The sequence below is a fragment of the Capsella rubella genome, unplaced genomic scaffold, assembly GCF_000375325.1.
Source record: "Capsella rubella cultivar Monte Gargano unplaced genomic scaffold, Caprub1_0 scaffold_8, whole genome shotgun sequence".
Taxonomy (NCBI): Eukaryota; Viridiplantae; Streptophyta; class Magnoliopsida; order Brassicales; family Brassicaceae; genus Capsella; species Capsella rubella.
Window position 1 is genome coordinate 8,623,560 of NW_006238916.1, and position 12,427 is coordinate 8,635,986.

The 12,427-nt window shown below is 39.8% G+C and overlaps 4 protein-coding genes across 4 annotated transcripts; 1 reads left to right on the top strand and 3 right to left on the bottom strand.

Moving 5' to 3' along the window:
• The first annotated feature begins 365 nt into the window (after nucleotides 1-365).
• LOC17876922 (myb-like protein X) lies at nucleotides 366-5,364 on the top strand. The gene is given in 13 exon segments (XM_023780283.1): nucleotides 366-475; nucleotides 1,170-2,398; nucleotides 2,482-2,515; nucleotides 2,805-2,887; nucleotides 2,997-3,056; nucleotides 3,140-3,250; nucleotides 3,404-3,484; nucleotides 3,575-3,649; nucleotides 3,819-4,332; nucleotides 4,515-4,615; nucleotides 4,711-4,741; nucleotides 4,845-4,981; nucleotides 4,984-5,364. Coding segments are annotated over 12 exon segments (2,460 nt in total). The 5' UTR covers nucleotides 366-475; nucleotides 1,170-1,216; the 3' UTR covers nucleotides 5,035-5,364.
• Nucleotides 5,365-5,889: 525 nt separating this feature from the next.
• Nucleotides 5,890-8,940, bottom strand: LOC17875947 (cleavage and polyadenylation specificity factor subunit 6). The gene is made up of 2 exons (XM_023781874.1): nucleotides 6,619-8,940; nucleotides 5,890-6,359 (listed from the first exon to the last, which is right to left on the bottom strand). The coding sequence occupies exon 1, from the start codon at nucleotides 8,733-8,735 to the stop codon at nucleotides 6,630-6,632; it is 2,106 nt and encodes a 701-aa protein (XP_023637642.1). The 5' UTR covers nucleotides 8,736-8,940; the 3' UTR covers nucleotides 5,890-6,359; nucleotides 6,619-6,629.
• Nucleotides 8,941-9,618: 678 nt separating this feature from the next.
• On the bottom strand, nucleotides 9,619-10,585 carry LOC17875077. Its single transcript, XM_006281818.2, is given in 1 exon segment — nucleotides 9,619-10,585. A coding segment is annotated over 1 exon segment (654 nt). The 5' UTR covers nucleotides 10,273-10,585.
• A 128-nt stretch (nucleotides 10,586-10,713) lies between these two features.
• On the bottom strand, nucleotides 10,714-11,547 carry LOC17875945 (agamous-like MADS-box protein AGL82). The gene has a single exon (XM_006281418.1). It carries the CDS (start codon nucleotides 11,545-11,547, stop codon nucleotides 10,714-10,716), a length of 834 nt encoding a protein of 277 aa, XP_006281480.1.
• Nucleotides 11,548-12,427: the final 880 nt, after the last annotated feature.

The window sequence follows — 12,427 nt, forward strand, 5'->3', positions numbered from 1 at the left end:
ATATTAAAAAGAGAAAACAGTATTATACGTGGCAACAAACTGTCAAACATAGAGTGTCTAAAAACTTATTTAACATTATTAAAATTGATCATGACTTTTTAGATCTCTCTAATCTAATCTAATAATCTAATGTAATCCCCCTAATTAGGATAATCTCAAATAAAGAAGATTTTTATTTTCTTAGGATTAAGTAAAGAGTACCGGAGAGGGTTGGGTTTGTCTAGCGTCACCGATCCAGGAGAGTATCGAACACGAAATCTGAACCGTTCAACACGTCCGACGTGGCAATTAACTGTATTTAAAATCCGGTTTTGCGTCCGAATCACTCACCCTATAGAAATCGGAGCGTTGGTTTTATTCTGATTCTAAACGCAAAAAAAAAAAAAAAAAAAGCTCAGTGCTTTGAAGCCTTTGGATAGCGAGGTGAGATTCCAAAGTCTCCTCCTTTCGAGTCTCTTTGAACACTCTGAGCTTGGTTAGTTTGTTTTAGCGGTTGAATCTCTTGAGCTTTCGTTTATATTCGCATGTGGGTGTTTTGTTTTTTTTTTTGGTTTTGAATGTTGCTTTGCTTCTTGAAGTCGCGTTTAGGGTTTGTGTTTTGCGTTCTTCTTTTTTTTATTTATGATTTTGTGAATTTGTGTTAGTTTAGTTGAGGAACGTACGAATTTTGAGTTTCGAGAGAGATTAATCTTGATTTCTTTGTGAGCTCAAGGATTCTTCTTGAGTTACATCGTGGTTGTGGTTTGGATCTAAATCTATGTTCTTTTTTTTTCCTAGAAAGTTTACAAATTGAGGGAGATTTTGGTTACCCTTGTTTTTAGCTTTGGACTAGATCATTTAGAACTTACTTGATGTCTATATTCTTTATAAAAATCGAATCTTTTTAAGGTTTTTCATTCAATTCCTCTGGTAAGAGCACCTTGAAGTTCTATTCAGTTGTATATAGAGAGATGAGATGCAATGAAGTTTACATGTTGCTATGAGCTTGTTCCTTATTAGTTATTCTTGCGCACATTTAGTTTCGTTGCTGGTGAAACCTGTTTTGGATTATGTAACCCTTCTTTGGCGTCACCTTTTTGGTTCACGAACTTCTGAAATTGTGTCAAGAGATATTATACCATATGCCCCTGTTGTGTAAGCTTTTGACACTATACTTATTTTTTCCACAGCGTTCTTGTGTTTCTGGCTTTAAGATCTACTGAACACTGGGTTAGCAATGGGGGAAGAAGATACAAAAGTCACTGTGGAGGCAACAGAAAATGGGACTGGTTCTCTTCAGAAGACATCAGATGCAATCAGTGGAAAAGAAGTGCAGGAAAATGCTAGTGGCAAGGAAACACAGGAAGAGAAGAAATCTGAAGGTACTGGAGCTGATAAAATGGAGATAGATGATAAGACTAAGCAACATGAAGGAAAAAGTGAGACAGAAAATAAAGAGGCGGAGGTTACAGACAAAGAAAAGAAAGTTGAGAATGAGAAATCAGAAGAGAAAGATGTCAACGGAGACAAGGAACAAGCAGAGATGGCTAAATTGGACGAAGACAAGGGACAACCAGAAGCTGATAAAATGGATGAAGACACAGATGACAAGAAGTTGCAAGCTGATGATGGTGTTTCTGGAGGTGCTACTATGGAAGATACTGTAATGAAAGAAAATGTGGAGTCTGATGACAAGAAAGATACAAAAGACACCGAAAATCAACAGATGAAGATAGATATTACTGAAGGAGACCTAGAGAAAACTGAGAACGAATCAAAGGAGGAGAAACTAGAAGGAGGGCAAGTAAATGGAAAGGAACAAGGGAATAAGGAAGACATCAAAGAGGAAGAAAAGTTGGTCGGTGGAGACAAGGGGGACGATGTCAGTGAGGATGAAAATAACAAAGAAGCACCGAAGGAAAATAATGAGGACAAACTGGCTGAAGAAGGGAAAGAGGAGGAAACAAATAAAGAAGAGGAAGCAAAGGAAACAAGCAAAGAAGAGGAAGTGGAGGCAGAAACTGAAGTTGATGAGCTAAACGTGGAAGACAAAAAAACAGAGAGTAAGGACGAGAATGAAAATGAAATAAATGACAGGAAGGATGAGGATGAAGATAAAGAAGAAGAGACGAAGGACGAGAAGGAAGATGAAAAAGAAGAGAGCATGGATGATAAGGAAGATGAAAAAGAAGAGAGTAATGATGATAAGGAAGACAAAAATGAAGATATCAAGAAGTCTAACAAGCGAGGGAAAGGGAAGACTGAGAAGGCTCGCGGGAAGACAAAGAGTGAGGAAGAAAAGAAGGATATCGAACCCAGGACTCCTTTCTCTGATCGCCCTGTTCGTGAGCGAAAATCTGTTGAAAGGCTTGTTGCAGTGATTGATAAAGATTCTTCAAGGGAATTCCATGTTGAAAAGGTTTGCCAATAATTTTCTATTGTTTGGTTTGTATGTAGTGTTTTATTGTTAGAACCGTTTATAACTTGATTTGGATAATGCAGGGAAAAGGGACACCTCTCAAAGATATCCCCAATGGTATGTTTATATTCTAAATATTTGAATCTTTAAAGTTCCTCTGCCTAATTTAGTTATTGTATTGAACAGTCTTTTTGGCTTTTGCTTTTCTTATGATTTGCTTGAACACATAGTCCTTTACTATTGTTGGAGTGCTCTTTCTGACTGTATAGGCTTAATTGTCTTATCTCTATATTTTTGTTTTCTGGCTTTTCCACTCATTTTTGTGAGATGTTTTTCTTTTGGTTTTAGTGACTAGATTATTATCTGCACTTGAAATAAAGTTGACAACTTGTATTTATCTCTGCAGTTGCTTACAGGATATCAAGGAAGAAGTCTGATGAAGTTCTCAAGCAGCTACACATGCTTCTATTCAGTGGGAGGAGAGGAAAAGTGAGCATCTCTTACATATTTAGCCATGCCATTAGACAATTAAATAAACTGTCAATCGTATGTATAATGCTAATCATGGTTATGTGACTCAATTTTCTTGTTTTGACAGGCTACTCAGCTCAAGACGAACATATTACGCTTTTCTGGTTACAAATGGCAAGGAGATGAGGTAGGCGAGACAATACATTAATAATGTTCTACATATGGTCGTCTCATATTTCTTACATAATTTTCTCAAATGATATTTGGCAGGAAAAGGCAAAATTGAGAGTAAAAGAGAAGCTTGACAAAACCAACAAAGAAAAATTGCTGGAGTTTTGCGAAATTTTCGACATATCAGTTGCTAAGGCTACAACAAAGAAGGTTACTAGAGCTACTCATTTCTAAGTTTCGTTCTTTGGAGTTTCTTTTACTGTCATGATTGAATGAGCATCATGTTAGGGATCAATGCCTATGTATTTTCCCTGATGTAATCAACTTGGCAACTGACTGTCTGGTACTTTCCCTCCAATACAGGAAGATATTGTTACAATGCTGGCTGAGTTTTTGGAGAAACCTCATGCGACAAGTGATGTTCTCCTTAATGAGAAAGAGAAGGTTACTTTGGTGTTGTAAACTCTTTCTGTTCAGCATTAGAGCCTAAATTTTTACTGTGCATACTCAAACTTTTTTTTTCCTACTGAAAAGGGAGTGAAGCGCAAAAGAACTCCTAAGAAAAGTTCACCTGCAGCTGGAAGCTCATCTTCAAAACGATCAGCAAAGGTATCACGCAGTAGCTTAAAACTGAAGGTTTATAAATCTTTGTGTTAGAAACTGTGAAGAGAATGTGTGTATGGAGTTGATGCATGTGTAGCTTTTCTTCAATTCACTGTGTCAACTGTATGTGGTCCAACTACCTGAAATCTGATTCCTTTTTACGTGTTCTTTACAGAGCCAAAAAAAGACTCCGGAAGCAACAAGGACTAAGAAAAAGAGTTTACCTCATTCTGATGATGAGTCTGAAGAAGAGAAAGAGGAAGAAGACGAAGATGAAGAAGAGAAAGAGCAGGAGGTAGAGGAGGAAGATGAAAAGAATGAAGAGGAGGAGAATGAAAATGGGTTTCCTGACAAATCTGAGGACGAGGCGCCCCAGCCTTCTGAAAGTGAGGAGAAAGTTGAATCTGATGAGGAGTCAGAGGAAGAAACAAAAAAGAAGAAACGTGGTTCTAGGACTCCATCTAAAAAGAATGAATCATCACGGAAATCGAGAAGCAAGAAAACTGAAGTCTCTGCGAAATCCAGTCCACCAAAGAAAGCTACTCAGAAGCGCTCAGCAGGTAAACGGAAAAAGAGTGATGAAGACAGTGATACAAGTCCAAAGGCATCCTCAAAGAGAAAGAAGACTGAAAAACCGGCCAAGGATCAGTCATCGGCTCCTTCAAAATCTGCATCAAAAGAGAAACCAGGTTTGGATGCTTTTCTAAATCTCTCTCATTAATAATAAAGCATATGTGAGTACATGCTAAGCTTGAGAAATCTTAATCCTTGGTCTTATACTGCGGAAGTTAAACTAATATTTTACAGCTCTTAGTTTTCTTCTGACATTATGTTTTATCCGTGTTTGTCAATCTTGTTTATCTACTAATAGGAAAAAGAGGTGGAAAAGGGAAAGAAATTACCAAGGAGCCTAGTGATGAAGAGTTGAAAAATGCAATTATTGATATCTTGAAAGGTGTGGATTTCAACACGGTAAGGATTTTTAACAGTGAAACATCTGTCATGAAATTATAATAATTGAGTGTAGAAGATAGATATCTAACAAATGCTTTATCATTTTCTGACAGGCTACATTCACTGACATCCTCAAGCGACTAGGTAAAGACCAGATGAGATTGTTTCCAGTTGTTTTCTTCACCGATGGTCTTGCATATGGTTGCTGTTTTGTTTGATTAACATGCACTGTTTTCACCTCTTTCAGATGGGAAGTTCAAAATCAATCTCACCTCAAAAAAATCATCTATTAAGCTGATGATCCAAGATGAGCTCACTAAGTTAGCAGATGAAGCTGAGGATGATGAAGGGGAAGAGGATGCTGAGGATGAGGAAGAGAAGAAAAAGTGAAAGAGAAAGCTGGAGGATCTGGTGGTGGAGAGGAGGTTAAAGCCTGATCACAAAGCACATAAATCTAGCCTAGTTCCTATTTTAAGCTTCAAGGGGTCTCTCTCCTCCATTGCCTATAGTCGTTAGGCAAATATATCAGAGAATGTAATTTGTTGGTTGTTTTTTGGTCTTGGATTGCGCTACAAGCAGGGGGTTTTTTTCTAACTTTTGGTAGAGTCAGAGAGAAGAAGACGAGAAGCTATAGTTGTTTTCAGATAAGCAGCTTTGTTTGTGTATACAATTAAACATAAGCGCCTTTAGGATTCATGCCCCATTTAAACACCCTTTTGATATTTAGGTTTCCTTTAAAAGACATTTGTTCAAATTTCCTTAGAACCTATATCATCATTTTGACTATCTTGTTTTGATTAAACTCATTAAAGAGTAAAAGAGGCCATTGACGATGACACTAGTGATCTTTTCAATCAAGCAAGACCAAGCTCAAGTTTGCAAACTTAAATAGATGCCGAGAAAGAAGGGACCGAAAGCACGCAATTCACCCGAACATAAAGAAAGCGATCTCAAAAGATAACTATTCTAATGAAATCAAGCTATGTATAAAGAGCACAACAGAACAAGGAAGATTCAACATGGCCAGTGCTAATGAAGAAATTAGGATCTGTATGCCATTGATGAGGATGTGTTCATGCTACAGAAACTTAAACAAAACACATCAACATGGAGAAATATGATTTTCTGTTATGTATGTACACACTTGAACAAGCAGCTACAAGATTTCCTCTACAACAACAACAAAAAAATATAGAAAAATGATCTACTACATCACTTTTGGAAATCACAAAAACACAATCCCAAAGGATGCACATGCTGTTACATTTGTCATGTCTCATGATCTCTGAAGATCCTAAAGGCAGATGAAAGGGCTTACAATATGATAGATAGTTAGATACATACAATACAGCCCAAATGGCTTAAACATGTGAGAAACAAAATCAGTAGCACTGGCCAGGCTAACTATTTGGCTGCAACTAATACAACTACAGGACAACAAATTCAGAAACAGTTAAAAGAAGAACATCTAAACACAAATGGATGGAAACCCGAAAGGCCAAAACATCACCACAACACACTGGTCTTTAGAAGTTTCACATAAAAATGGCAACAGGTAAGGTGTCTAATAACTTAAAGAAGGCAAACGATTGCCAAGTTTCTTTCCACTTCTAGGTAACTAAGCTGAGTTGAAGAACAGATTTCACCAGTGACAGACTTCTTTCTGCGACAACAACCTGCCGTTCTCTGAGGTCTTCTTTCTTCTTCCTCTTCTTCCTTTTCTTCCATTATAGTTTTGCAGGAGCTCTCACAGTCAATCTACCTATAACATTACAAATTTAAGAAGACAACAAAAACCTTAGTCAGCAAAGAGAAGGGTAGAAATATAAACTACAATGATAGTAAAGTCATCTATCTGCGAGATATACACAGTTTCGACAATTAGACAATAATATGTTGGGCCCTAATATGTTCTATAAGACAACTAACTTTTAGTCAGGAAAACTTATAAGCAAAAGATCAAAAAGAATGGTAAATTTATACACAAGGAACGCAAGATACCATTAGATTCAACTACTTACTTATCCGATATTTATTCAGTAGTAAGCCGCCTTCTTTTCCCATAATCAGCATCTCTTGATCTTGAGCGATGGTTATCCTCCCGAGACAATCGTGATTTGCTGTGTCCTCTCGATGACCGACCTCTGTTCCATTCATCATCATGCTCAGGTTCGTCCCTGTGTCTAGTACGATGATCACCACCATATCGTTCTCGGTCTTCTCTATGACGATCCCTCTCCCTGTCCCTTTCTCTGTCACGATCACGATCTCTGGAGCGTTCACGATCCTTATGATGATGTTCCCTCTCACGCTCACGACCAGTGTCTCGATCATCACGATGCCTTCTCTCTGGTATCTCATAACCATGACCAACATCTTTCTCCCTTGGTATGTCCCTTTCATAACCAGCATCTTTATCCTCACGAATCCTTCTATCGGATGAACCAGACCATTCCCTTTCTGAAGCTCTTTCTTTATCCTTCACAGGATTCGGACGAGTACTTCTATCATGATTAACCTCTCCATACTGATGATCAGATGCAGCTTCCTCCCCATAACTCGATTCTGCAGCTCTTCCACCACCCAAATCTTCACCACCACCAGCCCATCCTCCACTATTAGGATCCCACATTCCCATATTATGTCCTCCATCAACACCAGCATTAGGCATCATCCCCATTCCATTCATCGGCATCCCTCGTCCAAAAAAAGCTGGATTCACATGAGGTGCCACTCCAGGTAAACCAACTCCTCCTACAGGAGGAAATGAAGACAAAAGCCCAGGGAACGGTGGACCTGGAGCCCCAGGGAATCCTCCATAGGCTCCCATTCGCGCCATTGGTCCACCAAAAGCTTGTTCAAACCCTTGCCCCATCATTGGTTGATGCATCATATTCATAGGAGGTCCTGCACCCATGCCCTGACCAAACCCACTTCCACCATTACCCATCAAACCTCTTCCATTCATCCCAGGCCTATTCCTCATTTGATTACCTGGTCCTCTACCCATTCCTTGATTATTGCCTCTACCCCAATTACCTCTACCAAATCCTCTATTTTCCCCACCTTGGAAATTCCCGCCAATGGCGGCGTTGTTGTTGGTCACCACAGGTTTACTTGGAGGATCAGCAGGCCCTCCTCTCTTAGCTTGTGCAATTACAGATTGTGCCTGTTGGGTCCTATTCACCTGTGCATCTCCCATTCTCTTAATCGAATACGGAGACGCATACTCAACAACACAAGGCCTACCGTTGAATGCATAACCATTCATCCCGTCTTTGCAAGCCGTAGCTGCCATAGGATCATAGAACTCTACTTGGCAATACCCTTTCGACTTCCCACTAGCTTTCTCATCGAAGAACTTAACCTCCTTCACTGCACCATACTTGCACAACTCTGCCTCCAGCTCAGCATCAGTTGTCCACCAATGCAAATCCCCAACGAAAAGAAAAGTTCCACCGCCTCCTCCACCAGTTCCCCCGCCAACAACACCAGGCATAGCTATATTACCTCCGTTTCCAACCATGTTACTACCAGGTCCAGGAGGAGTCCCGCCATTAACATTATTCATCACAGGTCTCATCAAATTCTCGTTATTTCCTAACACATGCGGTGGTGGCAAGAGACCCTGAGAAATGTTATTTCCTCTAGGAGCCTCAAGATCAGTTGCCCGATTGGCAGCTGGCCCTAGCTCAACTCTAATCCCGCCTCCAGTACCAGCACCAATTCCACCAGGAGTCTCATGGCTAACATCGCTTACCTTAACCTCTTGAGCTCCGTATCCACTAGAAGCGAGTACCACATCAGTAGCAATTCCTCCCCCTTCTGCTTCTCCTTCTTTAGCAAGGCTCTCACCAACCAAACCAGGTATCGAAACCTCAGCTTCCGACGTAGCTAAAACGGGTTCAACCCTATCATCCCCCTCGATACTAACCTTCTCCTTCTCCTCGTTTCTCGATCCCGCTTCGTCGTTCTTTTTCACAGACTGTAGAAACCCTTCTCCAACATTAACGTCGTTGTAAAGATCCTCATAATCGTCATCCTCCTCCTCCGCCATAAACCCGTCGTCAGCTACGGCAGATATCGCTTCGTTTTGATGGAATTGATCCATCTGATCTCTCCCATCTCCCTCATCCATCTTAAACTCTCTTCCAGGTGTTAAAATGAAAGCTCCTTTCTTTCAAATCGTATTCTCAAATCAGAATACCACAAGCTTATGCTCTCACTCGGAACATGAACAAATCTCAAGAACACGAGCTTCTGTTCCCGGAAGCAAGAAACGGAGAAAAGGCTAGAAACCCTAATCCGGCAGATTTGTGAAATTTCTAGGATTTTCTTCTTCCTCTTTTTTTAATTATTTTTTTCTCTTTTTACAATTAAAACTTTTTTTTTCCTTCGCAATGGAATTCAACTAAATTCTCTATCGTACACTGTGCAAGATCGCGCATTTTAGAGTCCTTTTAAGAAAACACGTGTAGAAATTTACAGAACAATCCAACACTGGTTATTTCATGGGCCACAATAAATGGGTTAGCTAATTAATGGGCTCAGTTACAAGACCAGTATGAATTACCTGTCGTTCAGAGCCTTCTGAACATCACGTCGTCCAAACTTCTCTTAACTAAACTTCCTGTCGTCTACTATTAACCAGTTTCAACCGGTTTAACGGCTACTTCACTTCCTACAGCCGGTCAAATAATACACAGGCGCCACCAACGGTCATATATCACGATTCACGTCGTTTCGCGTATTTTTTTTTAATTCTCTCTTATAAATCCATCAACTGAAAATTGCAAATATTCATAGTACTCATTTTCTCAGAACAGAGAATCAAAACACAACATTTTTGGATTTTTGTTTTCATTCCCAGAATCAAACAAAACAAGATATACGATGCATCGGCTTGTTGTAATTTCCATTTTTGTCTTCTTAATTTCTATTTCTGGTAATGTTCGAGCGGACAATGCACCCGCACAATCTCCGAGACTCGCCGTGAAGCAACATCCTCCATCAAAATCTCATCATTTTATATCTCCGACGAAGTCTCCTCAAACGCCTACTGTACCTCCTCCCGTGATTCAAAACTCCCCAGAGACGCAATCTCCAACGAAGCGAACTTTGCCTACGACGTCTCCGGAGAAATCCCCTGTTTTTACTACTCCGACCTCTTCGAAATCCCCTGTTTTTACTCCGGCAACTTCTCCATCTCGGACCGCTGCGTCTCCATCGAAATCCCAAGTTCTTACTCCGGCGACATCCCCTGTTTCCTCTCGGACAATTGCGACTCCTTTGAGATCCCCTGTTTCATCTCCCGCGACTTCCCCTGTTACATCTCGAACCATTTCGTCTCCTTTGAAATCCCCTGTTCTATCTCCGGCGACTTCCCCTGCTTCCACTCCAACTACCGCCTTGACTCCTGTCTCTACTCCGGCGACTTCCACTCCAACTACCGCCATGACTCCTGTCTCTACTCCTGCAACTTCCCCTGTTTCCCCTCCCACTACGATCCCAGTGAAGTCTCCAATCTCCACTCCAACAATGAGTCCCACCACCTCCATTGAATCACCTGCCACCACCCCATCAAACCAACCACCCGCCGATGCTCCAGAGACCGCAGCAACATCGCCGGTAACAACCCCTCATATTCCATCAACTCCAGCGAATACGCCGGACATATTTCCTTACGGACGAGGTCCGGTAAGTAGTTCTGCACCAGCAACGGCGAATTTGGCGCCAGTGACTGCTGAGGTTCCTGCCGGAGAGAAGTCGGCTTCTATATCTGTCCAACACAGTCTTCTATGCACATTGCTGTTCGTAGGAGCCATTTTGGTTCTACAAGAAGCAAATTAACTTTTTGTCAGTCTAAAAGATTCCTCAGTATATCTTGTAACTCTAGTTTTGAAAATTTAGATAGTTAGATATGTTTTCAAATGATATTATATTTAGTTGTTGGTCGAATCTATTTGTTTTAGTACAATAAGTAATTCATAAAAACTTACCTTTATTATTCCATGAGATATCTATTGAAAATCCACAAACTAGTAGAAAAAACTTCAAGTAAAAAGTTCTTGGAATGATCTAACCAACATTGAAAGAAATGAAGCAAACGACCTGTTTTACATAGGTTGTTTACTTGAATCCTCCGAGTCATTAACTTGTGCAAACTTGAAGTGATAATCTTGGAACTGCTTCACGTCGTTGAACATACTATTTCCTAAACCCCATTGTATCGGCTCCACATAAGCTGTCCTCTGTAACACTGGTGCACATGACCCATCCGAACAACTACCGTAAAAGAAGGTTTGCCCGTTCGCTATCATCGGCTCAGTCGCACATGAGAAGGAAGCTACTTCCGCGGTATTCGAGGTGATCTGGTTGTTTAAAGGGAAAAAAGAGAATCCGTTGTGCTCCATAGTAGGTAGAGGAAACAATTGATACTGCTCAAGACATTGCTGATTGTAACCGCATAGACCAAGTTGCTCATTAGACCAAGAAGTAGTGTCAGGAAATGTTTGATTCCTATTTGTAGCCTCCTGGATCTTGTTTTCTACCGCCATGAAAACCGCATAGAGCTCGTTTAAAGAACACTTGTCGAGCTTTTTGTCCCATGGAGAATACTTTGTCTCATTCTTAGATTTCTCCTCCTTAGTGTTGTTTTTCTCCAAGCATTCCTGCACGGTGTAAGTCTTGGTGCAGCTGCTTGACGCAATGTCCCTGTACTTGGTTATGATTTCACGGACTTTGCTCTCGTCCTTTGGCCATAATTCGGGCTCCGCGACCATCTCGTCCCCTGCTCTGCTCGGGCCATACACAATGAGACAAGTGTCCACGCCGCAAAGTGTTGAGAACTCGCTGGCTTTCTTATACAAGCATGCTTTCCTCTTCTTGTAAGTCGTTATCCTCGTCTTCTCGTTTTGTATCTTCTCCATCTTTACCATCTTTCGACCCATTCAGTTACCTTGGTTTCAATCTAAAGCCAAAAAAAAATAAGAAAGAATAAAAACAACAATATATAGCTCATAATTATGTAATTTAAAATACTAATATCATCATACCAAAACACATACAAATTAGTGAAAACATTTGCAATGTATAAGCACTAGTACAAACCAATAATACAAGTATTTATCATCGACATTGTCAATTACAACTTTTAACTCATAGCATCAAGCTAGATTTACTTGTTAAGGATGCCCTAACATTTCGTAGCAGTGTCGGACTTCACATGTGTAGTTGTGAACAAAGATTCATATCATCATATGTGAAGAACGCCATATATAAATATATGTGTAGTTTGAGCTTTTCTGTGCTTAAATCCAAATCCAAATACTCTAAAACATGTATAATAAACTAGAATAATAAGGAAACCACATAGATATATCAATTTAAAGTAAATGAAAAAAGTGGTTATTAGCATAATACCTTGTCGAATAGCTCCACTTTCTGAAGTTTCTTGATTTAACAATGGAGTTCCTCTTTCTGTGTTTATATATATGAAATATACGCACACGCAAGAAAAAAGATTATATGGGTTTATGATCCCAAATATTGTATCGTCCCCTAAATTGCGGTAGCATTGCTGATATCTTATTTCTTTCCAAATATTTCCGAGTAGTATTAAAGAGGATGAGGCTATACAAATCTTTAGTTTCTATGTTCACATGATGGGATAAGAGAGTTATAAAAAAAGGAAAACCTTATATAATTATTAGCATGATCAAGAAAAGATGATTCTGTTTTTTGTGATTTGCGCCAATTAATTAGTTTCTTAAAGGAGATTGAATTTTTTTTTTGTTAATGATATAGCGCCATCGCCATGACTATGTGCTC

Bases quoted from the DNA above. Each gene is read 5' to 3' on its own strand.
- LOC17875947 (XM_023781874.1), bottom strand. From the start codon at position 8,735: ATGGATGAGGGAGATGGGAGAGATCAGATGGATCAATTCCATCAAAAC.
- LOC17875945 (XM_006281418.1), bottom strand. From the start codon at position 11,547: ATGGGTCGAAAGATGGTAAAGATGGAGAAGATACAAAACGAGAAGACG.